The 20,135-nt window shown below is 46.8% G+C and overlaps 8 protein-coding genes across 8 annotated transcripts, besides 1 other annotated feature; 3 read left to right on the forward strand and 5 right to left on the reverse strand.

Annotated features, from left to right (window-relative positions):
* Positions 1 to 47: 47 nt before the first annotated feature.
* UA08_06747 (ATP-dependent RNA helicase eIF4A) lies at positions 48 to 1,672 on the forward strand (the record flags this gene model as incomplete). The annotated part of the gene is made up of 6 exons (XM_020269058.1): positions 48 to 84; positions 260 to 334; positions 402 to 470; positions 531 to 889; positions 954 to 1,596; positions 1,662 to 1,672. The coding sequence occupies 6 exons, from the start codon at positions 48 to 50 to the stop codon at positions 1,670 to 1,672; spliced, it is 1,194 nt and encodes a 397-aa protein (XP_020118406.1).
* A 743-nt stretch (positions 1,673 to 2,415) lies between these two features.
* Positions 2,416 to 3,551, forward strand: UA08_06748 (hypothetical protein; the record flags this gene model as incomplete). The annotated part of the gene is made up of 2 exons (XM_020269059.1): positions 2,416 to 3,004; positions 3,076 to 3,551. 2 exons carry the CDS (start codon positions 2,416 to 2,418, stop codon positions 3,549 to 3,551), a joined length of 1,065 nt encoding a protein of 354 aa, XP_020118407.1.
* A 490-nt stretch (positions 3,552 to 4,041) lies between these two features.
* On the reverse strand, positions 4,042 to 4,888 carry UA08_06749 (putative hydrolase; the record flags this gene model as incomplete). The annotated part of the gene is made up of 3 exons (XM_020269060.1): positions 4,042 to 4,466; positions 4,557 to 4,768; positions 4,830 to 4,888. 3 exons carry the CDS (start codon positions 4,886 to 4,888, stop codon positions 4,042 to 4,044), a joined length of 696 nt encoding a protein of 231 aa, XP_020118404.1.
* A 617-nt stretch (positions 4,889 to 5,505) lies between these two features.
* Positions 5,506 to 7,977, reverse strand: UA08_06750 (hypothetical protein; the record flags this gene model as incomplete). Its single annotated transcript, XM_020269061.1, has 1 exon — positions 5,506 to 7,977. The coding sequence occupies one exon, from the start codon at positions 7,975 to 7,977 to the stop codon at positions 5,506 to 5,508; it is 2,472 nt and encodes an 823-aa protein (XP_020118405.1).
* Positions 7,978 to 10,207: 2,230 nt separating this feature from the next.
* Positions 10,208 to 11,512, forward strand: UA08_06751 (hypothetical protein; the record flags this gene model as incomplete). Its single annotated transcript, XM_020269062.1, has 1 exon — positions 10,208 to 11,512. One exon carries the CDS (start codon positions 10,208 to 10,210, stop codon positions 11,510 to 11,512), a length of 1,305 nt encoding a protein of 434 aa, XP_020118402.1.
* An 816-nt stretch (positions 11,513 to 12,328) lies between these two features.
* On the reverse strand, positions 12,329 to 13,995 carry UA08_06752 (hypothetical protein; the record flags this gene model as incomplete). Its single annotated transcript, XM_020269063.1, has 3 exons — positions 12,329 to 12,464; positions 12,536 to 13,701; positions 13,780 to 13,995. 3 exons carry the CDS (start codon positions 13,993 to 13,995, stop codon positions 12,329 to 12,331), a joined length of 1,518 nt encoding a protein of 505 aa, XP_020118403.1.
* Positions 13,996 to 14,705: 710 nt separating this feature from the next.
* UA08_06753 (hypothetical protein) lies at positions 14,706 to 15,729 on the reverse strand (the record flags this gene model as incomplete). The annotated part of the gene is made up of 3 exons (XM_020269065.1): positions 14,706 to 15,042; positions 15,157 to 15,374; positions 15,424 to 15,729. 3 exons carry the CDS (start codon positions 15,727 to 15,729, stop codon positions 14,706 to 14,708), a joined length of 861 nt encoding a protein of 286 aa, XP_020118400.1.
* Positions 15,730 to 16,940: 1,211 nt separating this feature from the next.
* Positions 16,941 to 18,441, reverse strand: UA08_06754 (hypothetical protein; the record flags this gene model as incomplete). The annotated part of the gene is made up of 4 exons (XM_020269066.1): positions 16,941 to 17,885; positions 17,954 to 18,118; positions 18,185 to 18,275; positions 18,338 to 18,441. The coding sequence occupies 4 exons, from the start codon at positions 18,439 to 18,441 to the stop codon at positions 16,941 to 16,943; spliced, it is 1,305 nt and encodes a 434-aa protein (XP_020118401.1).
* An 800-nt stretch (positions 18,442 to 19,241) lies between these two features.
* Positions 19,242 to 19,694: a repeat region (Identified by RepeatMasker using a combination of RepBase library and repeat library created with RepeatScout).
* The last annotated feature ends 441 nt before the right edge of the window (positions 19,695 to 20,135 follow it).

A 20,135-nucleotide genomic window follows, 5' to 3' on the forward strand; every position in this document is an offset into this window, starting at 1 on the left:
CGATCACAGCGCAGCGCCTGTGATCACCCCTGTCTACTTTCGCAATCATGGCTTCCAAAGGCGGCTTAGAGGAGGTTCCTGAGGGTATGCTTCATCTCGTACTTCCCTGCGTTACTTTCTAAGCGAGTGCTGGGCTTTTCTTTTTTCTCTGTTCTGGCGATGATATCACTAGATGCGCTCTTGTGGTTGTCGCTTAACAGCCCGCCTTTGCGCCAACATCTATCAAGCTCCGGGGGCTAATTCATCTGCTACCTTATAGGACAAATCGAGTCTAACTATGACGAGGTCACCGACTCCTTCGATGCCATGAACCTCAAGGCTGAGCTTCTTCGCGGTAAGTCTCGACCGAAAAGGAAGAAAAAGTCTCAGGTGGCGAGTCCGAAAGACTGACAGCAGATTAGGTGTCTACGCTTACGGTTTCGAGCGCCCATCTGCTATCCAGCAGCGCGCTATCATGCCGGTCATCAAGGGTATGTGAAAACCTTTCGTCGTCAGTATTGCTTATGCACAGTTGTTAATTCGGTATAAAGGCAACGATGTCATCGCCCAGGCCCAGTCTGGTACCGGTAAAACCGCTACCTTCTCCATCTCCGCTCTCCAGAAGATCGACACCAGCTTGAAGGCCTGCCAGGCCCTCATCCTGGCCCCAACCCGTGAATTGGCCCAGCAGATCCAAAAGGTCGTTGTTGCCATTGGTGACTTCATGAGCATCGAGTGCCATGCTTGCATTGGTGGTACCAATGTCCGCGAGGACATGAAGGCCCTCCAGGATGGTCCTCAGGTCGTTGTCGGCACACCTGGTCGTGTCCAAGACATGATCCAGCGTCGTGTCCTCCGAACCGACAACATCAAGATGTTCGTTCTTGACGAGGCCGATGAGATGCTTTCTGTAAGTTCAAACGGACCCGAGTAACGTATGTATATAAGACTCGTCAGCTGACTCAACTTCTTAGCGCGGTTTCACCGAACAAATCTACGACATCTTCCAGCTCCTTCCTCAGTCGACCCAGGTCGTCCTGCTTTCCGCCACCATGCCCCAGGATGTCCTTGAGGTCACCACCAAGTTCATGCGTGACCCCGTCCGTATCCTTGTCAAGAAGGACGAGCTTACCCTTGAAGGTATCAAGCAATTCTACATTGCTGTCGAGAAGGAGGAGTGGAAGCTTGACACTCTGTCCGATCTGTACGAGACTGTCACCATTACCCAGGCCGTCATCTTCTGCAACACCCGCCGCAAGGTCGACTGGCTCACCGACAAGCTTACTGCCCGTGACTTCACTGTCTCTGCCATGCACGGTGACATGGAGCAGTCCCAGCGTGACGTTATCATGAAGGAGTTCCGCTCAGGTTCTTCTCGTGTCTTGATTGCCACTGACCTGTTGGCCCGTGGTATCGATGTCCAGCAGGTTTCCCTAGTCATCAACTACGACCTTCCTGCCAACCGCGAGAACTACATTCACCGTATTGGTCGTGGTGGTCGTTTCGGTCGTAAGGGTGTTGCCATCAACTTCGTCACCGCCGACGATGTTCGTATGATGCGTGAAATCGAGCAGTTCTACAACACCCAGATTGAAGAGATGCCGATGAACGTTGCTGGTATGTTATAGTTCCCCCTTGTATATAGAGGAAAGAGAAGAATTTCGAGCTAACTAATCTTGCAGACCTTATTTAAATAACCTTTTGTCATTCTTGTCGTGTCCTGAAGATTAGATTGAATGATCCAATTGGGACACCGAATCAGTTTGGCCTGGATCCAGCTGGTTTTGGAAAATATTTTCAAAAGTGGCTTTTTCTTATGCGATTAACCCTGCACAGAGACTTTGCTGTTGCAAAGGTATGCAATAGCTGTTGTCGTAATATTGTGCTGTCAGGTTTTCATGTTTCCTATGTAACTTTCCTTGTTCTCACCGTTGAACATTATGCTATTCATGCTTCTTGTTTCAGACATTTACGGATTGCGTTGAGTCTTTATTTTCTTCTTTCTCTTTTCCTTTTTTTCTTTGCCGTTATGTATCCTGGCTTTGTTCTTGCATAGGGTATGTCCTTTTTGCATACTTGTATGTCGGACAAAGTAATGAGCGATGTTGCCTGAGCTTCCTCATTGTCTTTTCCTGTTTGTTCAAAAGAAGGAGCGATGGACAGAGGAGGCAGACTGGGCAAATGGACGAATGACGATAATGACACGGGGTGGTTGTATACCGGCTTGTTAGCAAGAGATAGAGGTAAATGCCATTTCTGTTCTGTTAATCTTTGGTCGAAGTAGATGGTAGACTGCCCAAGTAGGTAAGCTCCCCGGCTCTTTCCTGTCTCTGGCTCCTTCCTGCTGCCATTTCCTACAGAGCTACACCATCAACTTCATGACAACACTCAAGAATCCCCCCCTAAGACTGCCTGCTTCCCAATCAGCCATCAGCCATGCCTGCAAACGCGCAGTCCGAACGCAGCGATGCCGCTGGTGGCTCTTCGTCCAAAACCTCGCTCCTTTGGGCCTACCAACTACGCAGAGAACACGTCCATCTTGTGGAGCGCATCGATGGTATGGACTTCCGGCTAGTCTCGTGCACGAACAAAACCGAAACGCACGAACAGAACCTTGCCAACCTAGAAACTCTTGTCAGAAGTCTGCAAGCGGAGAATTACACTGTGAAGAATGAAGTGACTCTAATGCGCACCAAACTAGCAACCAGGATTGAGAACATCAGTCAGCAGATCTCTGCGATTGTCAACGATGGCGCCATGAAAGATGCCACGGAGAAGCTAGAGACTGGGGTCAGAGATATGGGGCTTCAGGTATCCGAGCTGTCGAATAGAATGTCTGAATTCAAGGCAGACATCGCCAAGGTCACCACAGGAGTAACTCGAAATATCGAACATCAGGAGCCGAGGCAGACGGCGTTGGAATCGAGGCAGGACAATTTGGAACTAAAGAAGACAGAGCCAGAACCGGTGCAGATTGAAACAAAGCCCAGATTGCTTGTCATGTTGCAATACAAGAAACAGAAAGGTCGGTTTTGCTACTTATTCACGTAATCAAGCATCATTCTGCTCACATCAGCTTACAAGATCAACAAATAGCTCGGACCAGACAATCAATGGAAGCATTGACAGAGGTTATAAACACTCCAGATAGTATCATTGACCAAGCCGGTCTTTCCACACTGACTGATTCATACGTGCCTGACTTCATGCCTCTGCCTGCAAATGACCATACATTGCAGCTTGAAGCTATTTCCCGAGAGATACGACAAGGTGCCCGAAGTCTCAATGACTACTTTGTCTTCACTTCCCAGCTCCGCTGTCAACTACCTCGGCGGAAACAAGAGGGCCATATAGTCGAGGCATTTTTTGACGGCATCACCAGCGACGATGGGTTCAAAACATCCTTGGAAGAATACTTGAATGAATTCGGCTGGGTCTGGTCTAACCTTGAGATCTTTTGCAAACCTCGTGCTCTTCGAAAGAAGCGGAAACCTATATACAACATTAGGTCGAAAACAAAAGGGAATGCGCATACAAGGGGGGATGCCTCTATTTATGGGGATGTGGATTGACGAATCTATTGATTTTTCAATATTTAAATTGTGACTTGACTTATGTGGTCATGATATACCATGATCCTATCGTCTTAGAACAAAATATTGAAGCTTATAAAAATGTATCTCAATCTACAACGAACTTCACCAATGGAAGCACAACTAGAATCGACATGTAAAAGGTGAAAATTAGCGGCAATACGAGCTACAATAACCTAATGTCACAACCATACTAGCTAAAATCTTCATATTCACTAATGCCCGCTATTCATACTTCTAGTGACCTGTGGTATACCTATACATGGGAAGGCCTTCACGTTTTATATATAAATCAACCATTGCAAACCCTTTTTGGCCCAACTGATACCTAGGAACAGGTATAACTTGTTCTGCGTCTTCTGTTTGATTGAGGCGCCCGTAGTATAAACATGGGAAGTTCCTCACGTTATATGTACAATAATAACTCATTCATCATGAAACCCCTTTTAGCTCAATTGACAAATATAGATCAAGTCTCCTTAAACTCATACCTCCCCTCTAACCTATCCCTAACCGCAACCTCGATACTCTCCACCCTCTTCCCATCAACCTCAATCTCAGCCCTCATAACATCCCCATTCTTAACCCGTCCGACACCCTTGGGCGTGCCAGTCAACACCAAATCACCCGGTTCGAGCGTCATCACCCGCGAAATATCCGCCAACTGGCGCGGAATCCTGTAAAGCATCAAATTAGTAGAATCCGCCTGTTTCACTTCATCGCCCACGGAAAGTCGCAAAAACGCGTTGTGCGGGTCCGGAATCGCGGATTTCGGGATCAGTTCGGATATGGGACAGAATGTGTCGAAGCCCTTGGCGATTGACCAGGGGAGTCCTTTCTTCTTGGCCTCGTCTTGCACGTTACGCGCTGTCATGTCTATTGCTAGGAGGTAGTCTGCGCGACGGAGTTGCCCAAGTCAGATTATTGTCGGTATGCGAAAACAGGCGAAACAAGAGAGATGAGGGAGAAAAAAGGAAAACTAACTAGACACAGAGTCGAGAGCAGTCTTGTGGTCCTCCGGGTCTAGATCGCGCAGAGTCTTTCCAATGACGAGACCCAGCTCGACTTCATAGTGCACATTGACGCCCTTGGGAAGAAGAACGGGGCCTTGGCCGGGCAGGAGAAGCGAGGAAGTAGGCTTGAGGAAGAAGAAAGGTTGTTTGGGCGTTGCGCTTTTCAGTTCTGTAATGTGGTCTCTATAATGGTACTGACGGTCAGTACGGTACTAAGTTAGATGGTCTTGATTGCCTTGCGTACGCATAGTTTCGACCAATGCAGATGATTTTGCGGCAGGTGTTCCTAAGCGAGGACGCCATTGCGAGAGAGAAGGTTGAGTCTTGCTTGTGAATTGGTAGATGTAAGGTACAAACTGAGATACCGAGGAAATTGTACCTTGGATGCGGAGATGTATGTTTGCCGTCGCCGGCCGGTAAAGTCATAGACCGCCGCGGAATAATGTCTAGTGTGCCGATTTGCGGAGGATATACCAAGACTTGCAATAAAATGGATACGATTAGGGCAAGCGAGTTATTTCAAATAGGTGAGTGATTGATTGACCTATCAACAATCCAGGAACAGAATAAGATGACAAAGACAAACGTAGCTCATACAGATTAAAATAAAAAAAAAAAAAAAAGCAAAGCTGACACCCCTGTGTGGCCAACAAGCTTCGTAAATATTAACACAGAATAGAATCATCAAGTAGTCCACAGTGAGCAAACAAGCCTACGCCAAACATTCCAACTATGCCGCCGGTATGCAGAAATCCATGCTGCCCGAAAAGAACAAATGAAAAGGAAAGGGAAATAGAAATGAGAGGGTAATGCGACGCTTAAACGCAAAAAACAAGTCAAAAAGTGTTACACGGAGAGTTAATCCAAAAAAGAAGGGAAAGAATGAGAAGAAGAAAGGTGTGTGAGAAGAAAAGAAATTGTTATCTATGTTCCTCCTCAACTGCCGCTTTGATTTTGGTGAAGAACCCAGCTGGCCATGCGGCCAATTCTTCCTCTCTAGGTACACCGCGAACTCGACAGTGATTCACAACATTGGTCAGAATGCGAGCAATCATTTCTTGCGTCACGGGAACTGTTCCTTCGAGCTGAGCTTCCGGGTATAGGAACGGGTCTCGTTCACTGAGCAATTCATCGATTGACGGGCGAAGGGTTTGGTCTCGCTGCAAGCAACGTTTCAAGGTTCGCACCAAGCCAGGAGGCACTGTCACGCCGCCAATGGCGAACTGGGGAAACTCAATGGGCACTTTGGGGTTGGGAATGGCCATGATCCGTTCGTAGTACTTGGCAATTCGCGCAAAGGGTGGCTGCCCGTAAACCATCTTGTACAGAATACAGCCTAGACTCCACACATCGCTTGGCTTGCCGAGTTTCATCATCTTCCCAACGCTTGCCGGCAAACCGGATGACGCATTTGAATCAATAAGCGCCTCCGGTGACATGTAGTTAGGGGTTCCAACTTGTTGCTCGCGATGCACATTGACGGTATCATCTTGTATCGCGTTGGCTATACCAAAATCAATGAGCTTCAGACGTCCTTGAACAAGGAGAAAATTGGCCGGTTTTAAATCTGAATGAACAATGTTGAACTTGTGAACTGCCTGAACACATTCCAGCATTTCTTTCCAATAGAAGCGTGTGAAACTTGGATCAAACACGGCATCATCCGCGTTCAACCGATAAGTCAAAATCTTTTCCAAGTCCGATTCTCCAATCTCCATCAGTATACTGAGAACATGTTTTTCGGAGTTGATTTCCCAATCGAAAAGTCGCACAACGCGGTCGACATTTTCCAATCTCTTGAGCAAATCGATCTCGCCCTTGTAGCCTGCCAAAGTAACCCGATCGACATCCTCCAAATTCACTCGCTTGAGAGCAAATATTTTGTAGTTCTCAGCCATGACACGGTAAACGCGAGAGGTGCCTCCGCGTCCGACACAATCCATGCGAGTAAACCCTTTGTGGTTAATTACCACTTGACTTCTCTTTTTTCGGGACTGTGATGTAGTTGTTGCTGCGCCCCCTGTTGCTGTAGCTGTTTCCAAAACAGACATCTTTGGTGGCGGCGGAGCTGTTTTACGTGGTGTGTTGTTACTTCGTGAGGTCAATGGTTTCCGAGGGGATACTGTTGCGGGTTGTTGTTGTTGTTGTTCCCGTTCCTTGTTATCATCGTCACATATAACAGAATATTTTTCGGGCTTGTCCAGAAGACTGAGTCCCGATGATTTGACTCTTTTAAAAGTAGGGGGAGGGTCATTTTCTTGATCTTGCGCGGAAGGCAATTTCGGAGGTGGTACACGATATTGAGGTTGCTCACTTCCACTTCCCGACTTTACAGAGCCTTCTGAGGTTGTCCCTGGAGTGGATCTGGAGCGAGAGGACTTGGGTGATGCTGCCCTAGAGAAGGGCATATCTACATTAGAACGGGGAACGGCTGGTGCGGGTTTTTCCAAAATTCGTGGATCGGAGTCTATCCAAGATAGTTTCGGTGAAGACGCTGTTCTAACGGGTCGACTGGATGAGCCATTCCCTTCTCTGGCATAATGCAGAGAACCTAGGTTCTCTGGTGCGTCTCTTTCCGGACTTTGGCCATCAGCTTCAGGCTTCTCCTCTATTTCTTCACTTTGCCTGCGCAAAACACCCCGTCTAGCGGGGCCATTCAAGAAAGAACCGGTAAGTCTACCAACTCGCTTTACTCGAAGAGAGCTATGCATGCCAGCCTCTTCGCCAGCACGAGATCTCAAAACTGAAGAAGCTCCCAGGCGTGGGACATAGTCGTCGTCATTCAGAGCCTCTGTAGACTTCTGGCCGCTGGACACTGCCTTGCCGGAAGACTTGTGGCTTGGTGAATTGGAAAGTGGAGAACGTGTAGCACTCCTGGAGCCAGTAATGCGAACACTGCGTGTTCGCGGAGCTGGCGTAATCATATCTTTCAAGTAGCTTTGCTCATCCGAATTGGAGTTTTCAGCCTTGGACGATGAAACTCTGACAGAGCTAAGTCGCACAACCCGGGGAGCGGGACTGCCATTTGATGAATCATGAGGAGAGGCCACTCGGACGTGCCTTTCCGGTCGCATAGATGCAAAGTCTCTAGTGGCGATACTACTATGTCGCTTCGCGCTGGTCTCCTGATGTGGTGAAGGATCCATAACCTCTCCTTCTAATAGCGCCTTGACCGAGGCACTGAATTTGGGCTCGGGAACCACTTCATCGTCTGAGCTCTCACCATCGTAGTTCTTAGTGTCATGTCCATTGACAGAAGCCCCGTTCTGTGTCGCAGGTGAAGTACGGCTCTGCTGTTGTCGCAATAGAAGTGAGGACCGGGATAATCGATGGTGCACACCGCCGAGTCTGTGAGCAGATGATATAGGAGTTGGCGAAGCCTCGGTGGCCATTGTGTTGTATCTCAGCGCGTCCAATTGCGCCTTTATCGCATAGTCCAAATACACAGGCCCCAATGCGCTGTCCGTTGAGTATCCAAAAGTCGGTGCTAAGAATATATGCTATGCGGTCCGGCGATGGACAAACAACGTCGAAACCCGCAATGTTGCTTAGCGCGCCGCCCGAGTCACGTGCTGCGAGGCGTCAACAATGTTGTCATGGAAACGCTTAGTCGTTCTGGGCCCAGCCACGTGACCGCTCGCGTCGCTTGCTTTTTCGTATCTCTTCTTGACTTAACTTGATCTGCACGCTGCCTACGAATGTCGACTGATAAGTCACAATCTAGTGGACGCCATGACAAGAAAAAGAAGACTATTGAGCAAGCCCACATTTCTTTCGCTTTCACTTCAGTGTACTATTAACGGCACAATGGGAAACTCGGAAAGCTAGCAAAAGTTGATTCATCCCTTTTGCTCCGTTATCCGAAGCCTGTCCCTAGCGTGCAAGCCGTTGGCGACTCACGAGTTGACTTGTCACTGAGCCGGAAGGATCCGTACGCAGGACTGAGCGCACTTTTTCCACGTCCTCATGAGGACGGAGATTTATGCCGCCTGACTCTTCCGAAAATAGTACACAATCGCATACGGCCTGCCTTTTTAGCTCTCAAATGTAGCCATTAAAGAGCTACAACGCTCAGTAGCTCGCCCACACGGGCTCAAAAGTCGAAACGAGCAGCAATCGGCGGTCCACATGGTACAAATGCTACTGAAGCCGTTGGTCCTGGTCCGTTCCCACAAGATCGACATCAGCGTGAAGTACGCAGTACGCAGTACGTAGTACAAGGTCCGGACGGATTCCGGAGTGCTGGTAAGTAATAAGCACTAAGAAGGCAGACAGCTCGCAAATGCCGAAGAATATTCCGTACTCTGTACGCGAATATTCGATACTCTGTACAGAGCAAGTGCCTTCGGGTTCGCTGCTTGAAGCAAGACTGGAGAGAAGTAAACGCAAAAAGGGGACCAATCAGCTTCTCGTCCACACGACCGCCTAATAGGTAGTAAGTTATAACTTATAACTATAGGCTATCGATATTGATAATAATCGGGTGCAGGTACGACGAGCGCGCGCCCAGCCTATCGGAGTCATGCCTTAGGCCAGGCCCATCGGCATCTAAGCCGCATACAGCAAAGCGCCTCAAGACTGTTTTCTGTGGCGGCAGCGGCCGGCGTTAGAGTCTGTCGCATTTTGGTGCGTTTGCTCACTTACACTTCAACCACGCAAGCCTCAGGCACCACCAATGCCATGAACGGTTGTGCGCCGGAAGTGCTTTTGAGCTGCATCGACAAAGGTCCTGCTTCCCCGGCGAGTCAGCCAAGGGAACTCTGATTCCAATGGTCTGCCAGCATCAGTAATCTTCCGAGAGCCAGCACTCACTCTCAGTAGCAATTGAGAGCAGAACAAAAGCAAAGAAGCGTGTTCTGGGCCTTGGGCGGGGCTGCCTCCTAAGAATTGAGTCCAGCAAGACTCAACTCGTTCGCTGATAGTGCTTACCGATACTGATACATACTGGAGAGAAGCGACCTGTTCAACAGTAGACAATAGACATGGAACACAACATCTACTCCGTACCCGCCTTGCCAAAACACGCTTGATTCTTGCTTCTCATCTGTAAGTTTAAATCTTGTTTGCTCAACCCTGCAGGGCAGTTTCAAGATGTCTCAGTCCATATGGAATTGCAAGTCAATCAGGAGAAAAGAGATCCTCAGTTTCTTTCTATCCGGGCATCCACTCGCTCTGATAGGGCCAGTCCCAGAGTATGAAACCACACTATCATTTAAACCCATGGAATAAACAGAATTAAGATCCACTCGTGGTTTCCAAATACGGGTGTCGAACAAGCCCCACCGCCAACCGACTAGCCCTACTTTTCTGCTTACGGTAATGCTCCGTGCTCTGCCAAACCTGTACAGGTAATAGAATTCTGTCTGAAGGACCAGGCATGGAATCCCCTGAACAACATATATAGACAATGCCTCGCTCTGAATAACCTCCTCTCTGTCTTTCCTCTTCACACACTCTTTTGTCAAGTCGCTCGTTCTACTGCCTATCAAGGTAGTAAACTTCCCTCGTTTATAGACCTCACTCGTTTGACCGTCTAGTTCAATTCGCTCTTTGGCTGTTGCCCGTCGATCATTTCTTATATTACTATCTACTTAATTGATAATATCTAGTGTTACCTTCATTATGCGTTTCGCTACTCTCGCCATCTCGGCTTTGGCAACTTGTGCCATCGCTCGCCCTGCCCCCATGTCCCACGCCCCTGCTCCTGTTTTTGAGAGATCATTGCTATCCGCAGCCGTCGACCTGCTCGACCCAGCTGCTGCCTTGGACGGACTCTCTGCCGAGGGAGCCGCTGCCTGGGTCGGAGCCAGTCTTGGCTTAGAGGCCAGCGTTATTGATGTCAGTGCCAGAACTGATCTGGCTACTTGGATCGGCGGTGCCTCCGTGAACCTGGATGCAAGTGTCGTGGCTGCCATTAAGGATTGGTGCAATGGCGCTTCTTCCGCCGAGTTGGATGTCGAAGTTATCGCTGAAATCTCCCTCTTGACTCCCTTCGCCATTGCCATCGCTGCTGCGGGTGACCTTGTCGTTGACGTCGAGGGCATTGTTTCTGTCGGTGCTGCTGTCGGTGTTGTTCTGGAGGCATCTCTCCAGGCTACCCTTGAAACCTTTATTGCCGCCAACGCTGATCTTGACGCTGAGGTCAAGGTTGCTCTTAACATCTGCGCTGCCGGTGGTCTAGTTGCTTCTCTATCTGCTGATGTCAAGGCCGCTCTTACCGCTTACCTTGATGACGCTTCATGCGGTCTTTCTGCCTCTCTCAAGGCTGCCATCAAGCTCTGGCTCAGTGGTACCGTCGGTGTTGGTGTTTCAGCTCTCGGAACCGTCTCCACTGCCGCCTCAATTTCTGCTTCCATTGGCGCCGCCATCGATGCCGCTGTTGATGTCTCTGGCATTGTTTCCGCTTCCTACATCAGCTCTCTTGAGGCCTGGATCTCCGCCCAAACCGACCTGGACGCCGACATCAAGGCCTGGCTAGAAGTCTGCACTGGTGCCGAGTCTGCCCTTTCCCTTGACGTTGACGCCGTGATCAAGCTCACCGCATGGCTCTTTGACTCCAGCTGCACTCTCTCCGCCCAACTCAAGGCCGTTGTCTTGGTCTGGTTGAACGTTCGCGTAAACCTTGCTGACACTGTCTCTGTCCTCGCTGCCGCCGACATTGCTACCCTCACTGCCTGGATTGGCGGTGATATTGCAGCCTCCCTCAGCGCCACTGTCAAGGGCGTCATTGCCGTTGCCATTGCCGGTGAAGCTGTTGTCAACGTCTCTGTCGACGCCGTTGCTGAACTTGTTGGTGTCCTGACCGGCTGCGTTAGCGGCATCGATATCTCCGTTGACATTCAAATCATCCTCGGCAAGTGGGTTTCTGGCGAAACCTGCGACTGCAAGAACAACAGCACCAAGAGAGCCCTTGTGTCTCACGCTTGAAGAAGTCACTGCTGATACGAGTGCATGAACATCTGTTTTCGGCACATCGATTGTCATTCATTCAATTTGCTTGTTCATATTATGTATTATTTGTATAGAATACCGTGGTATACGTATACCAGGACCGCATTTCGTCTTATTAGTTAACTGCCCAGGTAGTCAATGTCTATTATCTAATGTTTCCTACTAAAATCTGACTGAGCGTACGAGCAACACTTATCTCTACTTCATATGAATGCAAAAATGTATAGTTTCTACTCTATAGTACACTTCGTATTTCTACCGCCTGCTTGATTACCCTTCCCAATCTTCAGATTCTCTCAACAAGTAGATCCTCCTCATTTCAAGTAGCAACCATTTCGTTTCAGCAATCGTGGATAAGCCGGAACAAAGATAATGTCACACATCATACTCATCTATTATATATATCCTGGAAATAGTGGGTAGGACTTGATATCAAACTTATTCTAGACTAGTTATCATTTATGAGCAAACAAAATTTCTTTTTAGCAAAATCGAAAGCTCAGCCTGTGATGGATATCTCTTTGACTGACGGAATGGAATAATGAAGCGGCGCTCCATCCAAGACCGCTTGAAATGAAAATCCATCTAGAAAAGCGGGGAGAAGTTATGAAAGGCTAGCAGGGCTGTTGCATATTTGAATTAAAAACAGATATACGATTGGAAGCAGCTAGGAAGAGTCATACCGTATGATATCTACTGTCTACGAACAAACTTGTGCTCAATTGAACCCTGTAAAGTCCCTGCTCGGGCTCGACAATACCAATAACCACAGCATAAAATATTTATGGCCAGTTATTTCACAACATGTGTGGATCTCCCCCTAGTCGCGTGCAGCATGACAGTAGGAACCAGACAGACTCCCACAATCAAAGCCGCAATGACCCCCGAACTGGCCGCCACGCCCACCTCATCGAACATGCGAGGGAACCTAAGGTAATACAATCAGCAACGACGTCCCTTATCCAATGCCAATTCAGAAGGCAGTCTTGAGAAACACACCAAAACGGCCCTATAAATCCCCACTCAGAACGGATGAAATTCACAAATACCCCAATACTCGCCGCGTCCCCCGGGTGCACATCAACTGCATACGTAGTCAAAACGGTCGTCACAACCTGATTTCCAAACGCGGCAATTCCCAAGCCTACAACCGGTGACACGGTCCAGTGGCCCTCGGGAGCGGTCTGGGTGCACACGAGAAATATCACCATGCCAACAATAGTCAGTACATACCCGATATAACTCAGCCAAAGACGGAACTCGGGTGCTGGCCGTGCACCTAATTGTTTGGTACGCATTATCATCCACATATCGGATAGATGACCGCCAACCTGCTCTCCAAGGATGGATCCAATGACTAGCCCGAGAAATTGCAGGCCCAGCTGCTGTGCATTCAGGCCAAATTTGACTTGTAATAGCTGCGGCACCTCCACTGAGCCCAACACACTTGCAAAGAGGAACACCATTGAGTAAGCTGCAGTCGAAATCAGCACAGGTAGCGAGCCCACCAGCCGCAGAGGGTGGACAATCTCCCCCAGCGAGAACGGGGTAGAATCAATGCGATGGATGGACAGATACTCAGAGCGGAAGGAGGAGGAACCCGAGTGTGGACCCAGATAGCGAGTCTCCGGGCCCAAGAAGAGATATAACACGAGCTGACAGAAGTTTATGATAGCCAGCACCCAATATATCCAACGATATCCCACCCGCTGAGCAACGAAGCCGAAAATGAAGGGACCCATGGGCACCCCTAGCGTAACCATGACTGTCCAGATACCCATATACCGTGCGCGCTGTCGTTTAAAGAATGTCTCCATGACAACTCCGCTACCAATAGCCATAGCAGGAGAAACGAAAAATGCCCCCAGTGCGCGACAGGCCGCCATGGATGCATAGGAGGGACTTCTTGCACACCCAATATTGCACGCTATAGTGCACAGAAGTGAGAGCAAGAAGATAGGTCGACGCCCAAACCGCTGCGATAGCGGGCGCCAAAAGAGAGGGGCACCACCTAGCACAGCGATTTGTAAAGAGGTTAGATAGCTCGTGCGCTGGATGGAGATACCTAGGTCAAGCGCAATGTCCTCGTAAGCAGGGATGATGGCTGCGGCGGTGAAAGTGCTCATGCACGCGTGGAAGGCGACGAGGACGAGGTTTGCACTTTTCTGTAGCAATAATATCGAATCAATATAATGGATTACATATTCCATCTTTTTACTGTAGCCGAGACATTTTTATCTCACCTTCCATGATGGCCAATTGTGCGGATCGGCGGGATCCATACTAGGTAACGGATCAAGGTCGATGGTTCCATGACGCTCGAGCAAATATTCTCGATGTTGGGGGGTCAGTTCTGGTTCTTGTTCTTGAGAACCATGTACTACTTCAGCTTTCTCAACCAAGCCAGGCTCTTGCTTGGAGGCACTGAAGTGCACGTCGCTTTTCACCCTCTCCGCCATGGCTTGTCCGGATTATTTTAGGAGCGTAGCACTCTAGCAGGAGACTGGTATTCAAGAAGTAAGGATCGGGGGAAGCGTACACCTTATATAGGCACGCTAATCAACCGTACTATTTACACACGTCGTTATAAGAAAATTTCCCCACAGCCGATGCACGCGCGGGTCTGGGGTTATGCGGGGCCAGTGCCTAGGCTCAGACACGGTCTAGCCTGCGCTTTGCTGAGCAACTGCCGACTTCGATGCCGACGGGCAGGTTTGCCTAGTCATAGTCAGAATCGGCTTATAAAAAAGCCTATCAAGTGTTGCGTAACTACTCATAGGTACCTAGGTAGTTGGCGAGGACTTGACAATAACTATCCTTCGGGTATCGACGATTACCGTGATTTTACCTCATTTTACTAACTTTATTCAAGTATTTCCTACGACATGAAACGAGTATGCAAAGTTTTGTAGTATATGATTACGGTAATATAGAGTAGTCACGACATTTGAGAACCCACCTGGAAAGCACTTCCATTTGAACTCAGGACAAAGTCCGTGTAGGAGATGATGTTGTCGACATCATCTCCAGGCAATCTGCAGACAAAACGAATTCGCAGACGTATCATCACCGCCAACATATAAAGAGAGCTGAGGATACATGCACAGGTTGCGCTGGCTCGTGCCGTCCGTGGTGACAGCAGGCAGCGTATCCGGAGCGACGCCCTGCTCTACGACAGCGACAGCTGCGAGGGGATCACTCGGAACCGCCCCCGCGCCATTGCCACAGTGCTTACCCCAGGTGCAGAGAAGAATCGATAGTAGCCATGAACAGTGTCATCAAACCCCAGGACCTTGCGATAGTAATCAATAGTGCCCCCTGGAAAGATGAGCTGGTCCGCAAGCCCATGCCAGGTGATCATCTTCCCGCCAGCGTAGTGGGACGGGTGAAGATCGATGTTGTTTGTGCCAATAAGACTCTTGTACTTCACCAGGACCTGGTAGAAGATTCCCACGAATTCATCAAGAGTGAGTGCCTTCAAATCAACACCCGCGTCCTCCAACACCCTGAGCAGAATCCAGTTGGTGCTGATTTCAAAAGGCTTCCCCGTGCAGTTGTTCACATTTGTGCATTTAGTATCACTAAGCCCCTAAAATGGAGCCCCTGGGTTGATTCCCCACCAGAGGGGAGTGCCGTCTGCAGTCCGAGGACCTTCCCATGTTTTCTGAACAATTGTGGCATCGTCGCTGGTAATGTTGACCAAGGTTCCGTTGCAATTTACTCTCTGCCCGACCATGATAGCAGGGTCAAACAAACACTGTCCTGGTTTCGCAATAACCCTATCATTCAGTGATCCCCAGGCCTCTACCGCAGCGTCACTAATGGCGTCGAAGACACACTGCGGCGGGTAGTGGTTGAGCTGGTTCATCAGACTCTTGCTTCAGTACGGAGACAGGCCAGTTGATCGCCGGAGACCCTGTGTAGATGCCGTTGTATACTTGAGAATACTTCTGCGTCATCATGAGGCCTTGTCGTCCTCCAGTGGAACAGCCGTTCCAGTAGGAATAACTCGGCCCGTAGCCGTAATATCGACTGGAGATTTGCTTGCCGATCACAGCAATATCGTTCAAAGAAACGGACGCAAAATCGGTAAATAGTGGGATGTTCAGTTGTCCATCTAGCAATTGCGCCCATACAGCTGATGAATACTGGTTGTTTTCATGTCCTCCCTTGAAGACGTCCATTCTAGCCATTTTCGGGAAAATTGTTGGTGAGATGGATTGTATCATTCCAGCCGGGATGTGTGTAGGTCACAGTCACGTTGCAAAAGCTAGTAGTGCTGTTGTACTGGGCCAGTGCCGCTGAGACATCGAGGAACAATAGCATCGTAGAGTAGGTCAATTGACGGGGTAAGATGGGAGGCTGAGCAGTTTCCACTGTTCTGATAATTCCTGCGGTGTGCATAGAGCCAAGTCCGCTGCGGAGGTTAGGAGGATGGTACAAAGCCCGGTCCTTTTCATGAGGGCCATGATGAAAGATGAGAAGGAACATCTGATCAAGAAGGCGATTTGCAAGATTTCCTCGCTGACATGGCTATGTTTCAACCATGTCACTTTCGGCAAACGAGGATAGAAGTTATAGCTTTATATAATTCGATTGTTTTCCTAAGGAGAACCCCTGGTGGCATATGGTCAAACTCGAGAACTAACTACCCCGCAAACAAATTCAACGCAAAGACTTGACTCCGAGGGCAGTTTTCGAGAGTGGCCAGGAAGTCTCAAAGGGTAAGCGATGGGAGGAGAGCATTCATGCCTTGTCGAGTTAATCTATTTTCCTCGCTCATCTTACTACCAACTTCCAAGTGTAATAAGTTAGACTACAGCCGTAGATTAGCAGGGAATAATATCTGGGATCAACCTAATATTGAGTGTTCTGTTCACCATATAAATGCATCCATCAATTAGTCCCTAAGTATATATAGAATGAACCAAGCGAGCAGGTACACAGTGGACTCGTTCTCCTCGAGCACTGCTACCCCGTATCCACTGAAAGAATAGGTCAAGTCAAATGAGTTGTGAGATGAATGGGATGGAGATAGTGACCAAGGAAATGGTACGGCCCTCAAGCAACAACCTCTAGGTATCTGCTATCTATGTCAGATAAGCCAAAAACCTACCGACATCCTAGGCGACGTCCTCTGCTTTCTCATTCGAGCTTCTACGACGCATGGCCTTGATTTTTTCTTTCAGTACTCTCTCTCGGAGCTCGTTTGCGGAGAGGCGCGATTTATTGTTTGTCCGTGTTGGTTTGGCCTGTTTTGCATTGGTTGTTTGCAAATCAGTTTTCCTGAATGGGAGAAACAAATGATAAATATATGAGCCAATTTACACAATGATGCCATATCAACAGAACAGGAACTGGGAAATAGCTGTGTATATTCGACAAAATGCATCATCAAGTCTTATCAAGTAGTACTTACTTCAGTGTCTTCCTGCATCTTGACATCCTCTGCCTCCGCAGAAGTTGCGTGTTTCTCTGAGCTTGGAGAGTCCGGTGAATCGTTGCGTCGCCGTCTGGCCGCTGGAGCCCACCGCTCTAGTGAACGACGTCGTTTCCTGTCACCTCGGGGACTAGGGCTGCGGGAAGCACTGCGTTTAGAGACGATACTGCGAGACCGGGAGCGCCTAGACGAAGGGCTACGACTCAATCGGCGGTTGTCTCTGGACGATCGGCTTTTTGTAGCAGCATTATTACTTATTTTTGGTTCTTCCGATTGACGAGAAGACGACCGCCTCCTACGGTTCCTGTTAGCCGGTTGTCGAGACCTCGAGCGAGACACTGGTGAAGAAGAATTTCTTCTGCGAGCTCGTGGCGCAGGAGAACGTGACGGACTGCGGGAAGAGACGGACGAATAGCGTCGGCGGGATCTTCTGGGACTAGGTGAGCGTGACGAATCATTGCGGGCAGCAGATCTTTCTCGTTCATCACCGTATGCCGAGCTTCGGCGCTTGTTCCTTGCATATCCCCTTCCTTCTGGAGACCGTGACCTGGTAATGGATCGTGGCCGTCTCCTGTTGCGTTGATCTGAGCGGTATGAGCGGCCAGGGGGGGATCTGGAAAAAGACGATGAGCGAGATACTGAACTCGAATTCCGGCGATCACGTCGACCGCCTCTCGGTACGTAGGAATCAAACTCTCGGCGCGAAGGTGCACCACCGCGCCGGTCAGGGCTGCGACGCCGAGGCGACCGGGCATCTCTGCGGTCATAATCCCGTCCTCCTCTATAATCGCGGAAACCACGGGTTCGATCGGCTCTTTCTCTCTGTCTGATGCTCTCTAATTCTCTCTCGCGGGTGCGTTCTTGTTCCTTGCGCCGACGCGCTTCCTCGGCAGCCCTTTCTTTGTCCAGCTAAATGGAAATTAGTCAATAATGATGTCTTATCTTGTACAGGAATCAATCGAAATCATCCCACACACCTTTTCCTGCCTCAGCTCTAGCTTTTTCGCCTCTAGTAGCTCCTTGGGAACACCTTGGGGGCTGGATTGAGCACTAAGACATAGGTTCCACAATTCCTGGCAGAACTTGGCTGTATCTTTGTCGAGAAAACCGGTTAACTGAATCTGGAGGGCTTTGATATCGGGCTAGCAGCGGCAAATGTGTTAGCATGCATGCACTCAGGTGAGCGAAGAAATACCTAAATCACTCACAAAACGTGAGCTTTCCAACAAGTTGAAACAAAGCTCAATTATAACATCATCTTCATCGCCAAGCAGTTCTGATAGCTTTCCCGCAATCCATCTGTGAATTTAAAGCAATAAGTACTTGCTGGATGAGCTTTCACGCAGTCAGTTGCTACTCACTTCTTCATGACCTCGATGTTCACTTTTTTCATGTCCACTTTCTTGCTGAATTCCGGTGGAAATTTTGTCTGCCTTAGCAGTTTGGCATCCACGTTGGTAGCCATGCTGTCAAGAGAGGACTCTGTCTGGCTGTTGAAAGTACGAGGAAAGGCATCCAAGCTAAATTAATCCCAGCGGAAGTCGTCACCGCTCATCTTCAACATCGGTCACGTGATCGAATTGGATGTATGGTATGTCGACGACCTGAAATGCTGCCTAGGTCATTGATTTATTTATTGATCGTTCAAAATATGGCATTTCGCTTGGAGCAAAAAAGCCGGTCAAAAAAGAAAAAAAAAACAAATTATAAAACCACGCATATTGCTAAGGAGTCAAAACAATACTAACATGTAAATGAGACGCCTAGCCAATGCTCGGACTTTCAAGTCGAATGAAGTAAAAACGAAAAAAGGTGAAAATAATATACTATAGCCTAACCTCTTATAATTAGTGTATTATATAATATGTATAATTACTAAGTGAAAGATTATAGAAGACTATTGATCTAGAATCTATTATTATAATAAGATAATAGTCTTAGTTATATTAAAAGATATAGTTAATTAAATCTCTTAAATAATATTATCTATATAAGATGCTAATATAGTTAATAAAAATAAGATTATTAGATGCTAAAAGCATTATATACTATAGTACATTTTTTATACCTTAAAATTTTATATACTTATCTCTATAGTCTTAATCTTTTGCTAAGAGACTAGATCTGCTTATAATTATCCTTTTTATAATATTATGCTAAAACAGATCTCTTTTATAGTCTTTGATTAATTTATAATAATAATTATTTTTATAAAATAGATAGAAATCTATCTATAGTTTATATCTAGAGATTATATGGCTCACTATTATATTGTCAGAGAATCAGAACGTCACAGCCAATGGATCAGGTTAGTCACTACGGGACTAATGCACTTCAGAACAAAGGATTACCCACAAAGCCTTAGGGTTAGGGCATCAGAGAAATTAGAGGATTTCTATAATAGCTATAATCTATAGATTAGAGAAATTAGAGGATTTTTATAAAGGCTATAATAGAGGAAAGCTATATAAAAATACTTATTTATTATATATTTAGTTTTCTTCTATCATTTTAAATTAACTAAGATAACTTAAATATATAATCTTTTATTAATTAGGATATTCTATCTTATTTAAGATTTTATTTATTTTATTATAATTTTTATATATTAGAAGCTTATTAACTTTACTTATTAATAGTTATTCTAGCTATATTTAATAATAAATTAATTAAAATTTCTAATAATTTAAGACTCTCAATATAAAAAATAAAATCTTTTATTTAAATATTTAAGATAATAGATAATAATAGTCTATCTGCTTTAAAATAATAACTATAATAAATAGTCTAAGCTATAGTAAGATAGTAATAATATATAATAGTAGTATATTATAATAAGAATAATAAAATACTAGCCTGCTATATTACTCTTAAAGAATAGTTTAACTAGATAATTAAATATGTATAGTGACTTGAAAATAAGCTAAGAGTTAAAGATAATTAGGTAAATTAACTTAAGAAATATACTAAACAACTTAAATAAGAAGAAGTTAAATAAAAAGATTATATTAAATAATTAAAAGTATAAATAATATTAAGCTTATTATTAGTTACTAATAAAGTTAAGCTATTAAAATTAATAAAATTTAATAGAATATATTCTAAATTTAAATTATTTTTAATAAATATAAGTATATATATAAAAATTAATAAGATTAA

This window comes from Talaromyces atroroseus, assembly GCF_001907595.1.
Source record: "Talaromyces atroroseus strain IBT 11181 chromosome Unknown scaffold_9, whole genome shotgun sequence".
Taxonomy (NCBI): domain Eukaryota; kingdom Fungi; phylum Ascomycota; class Eurotiomycetes; order Eurotiales; family Trichocomaceae; genus Talaromyces; species Talaromyces atroroseus.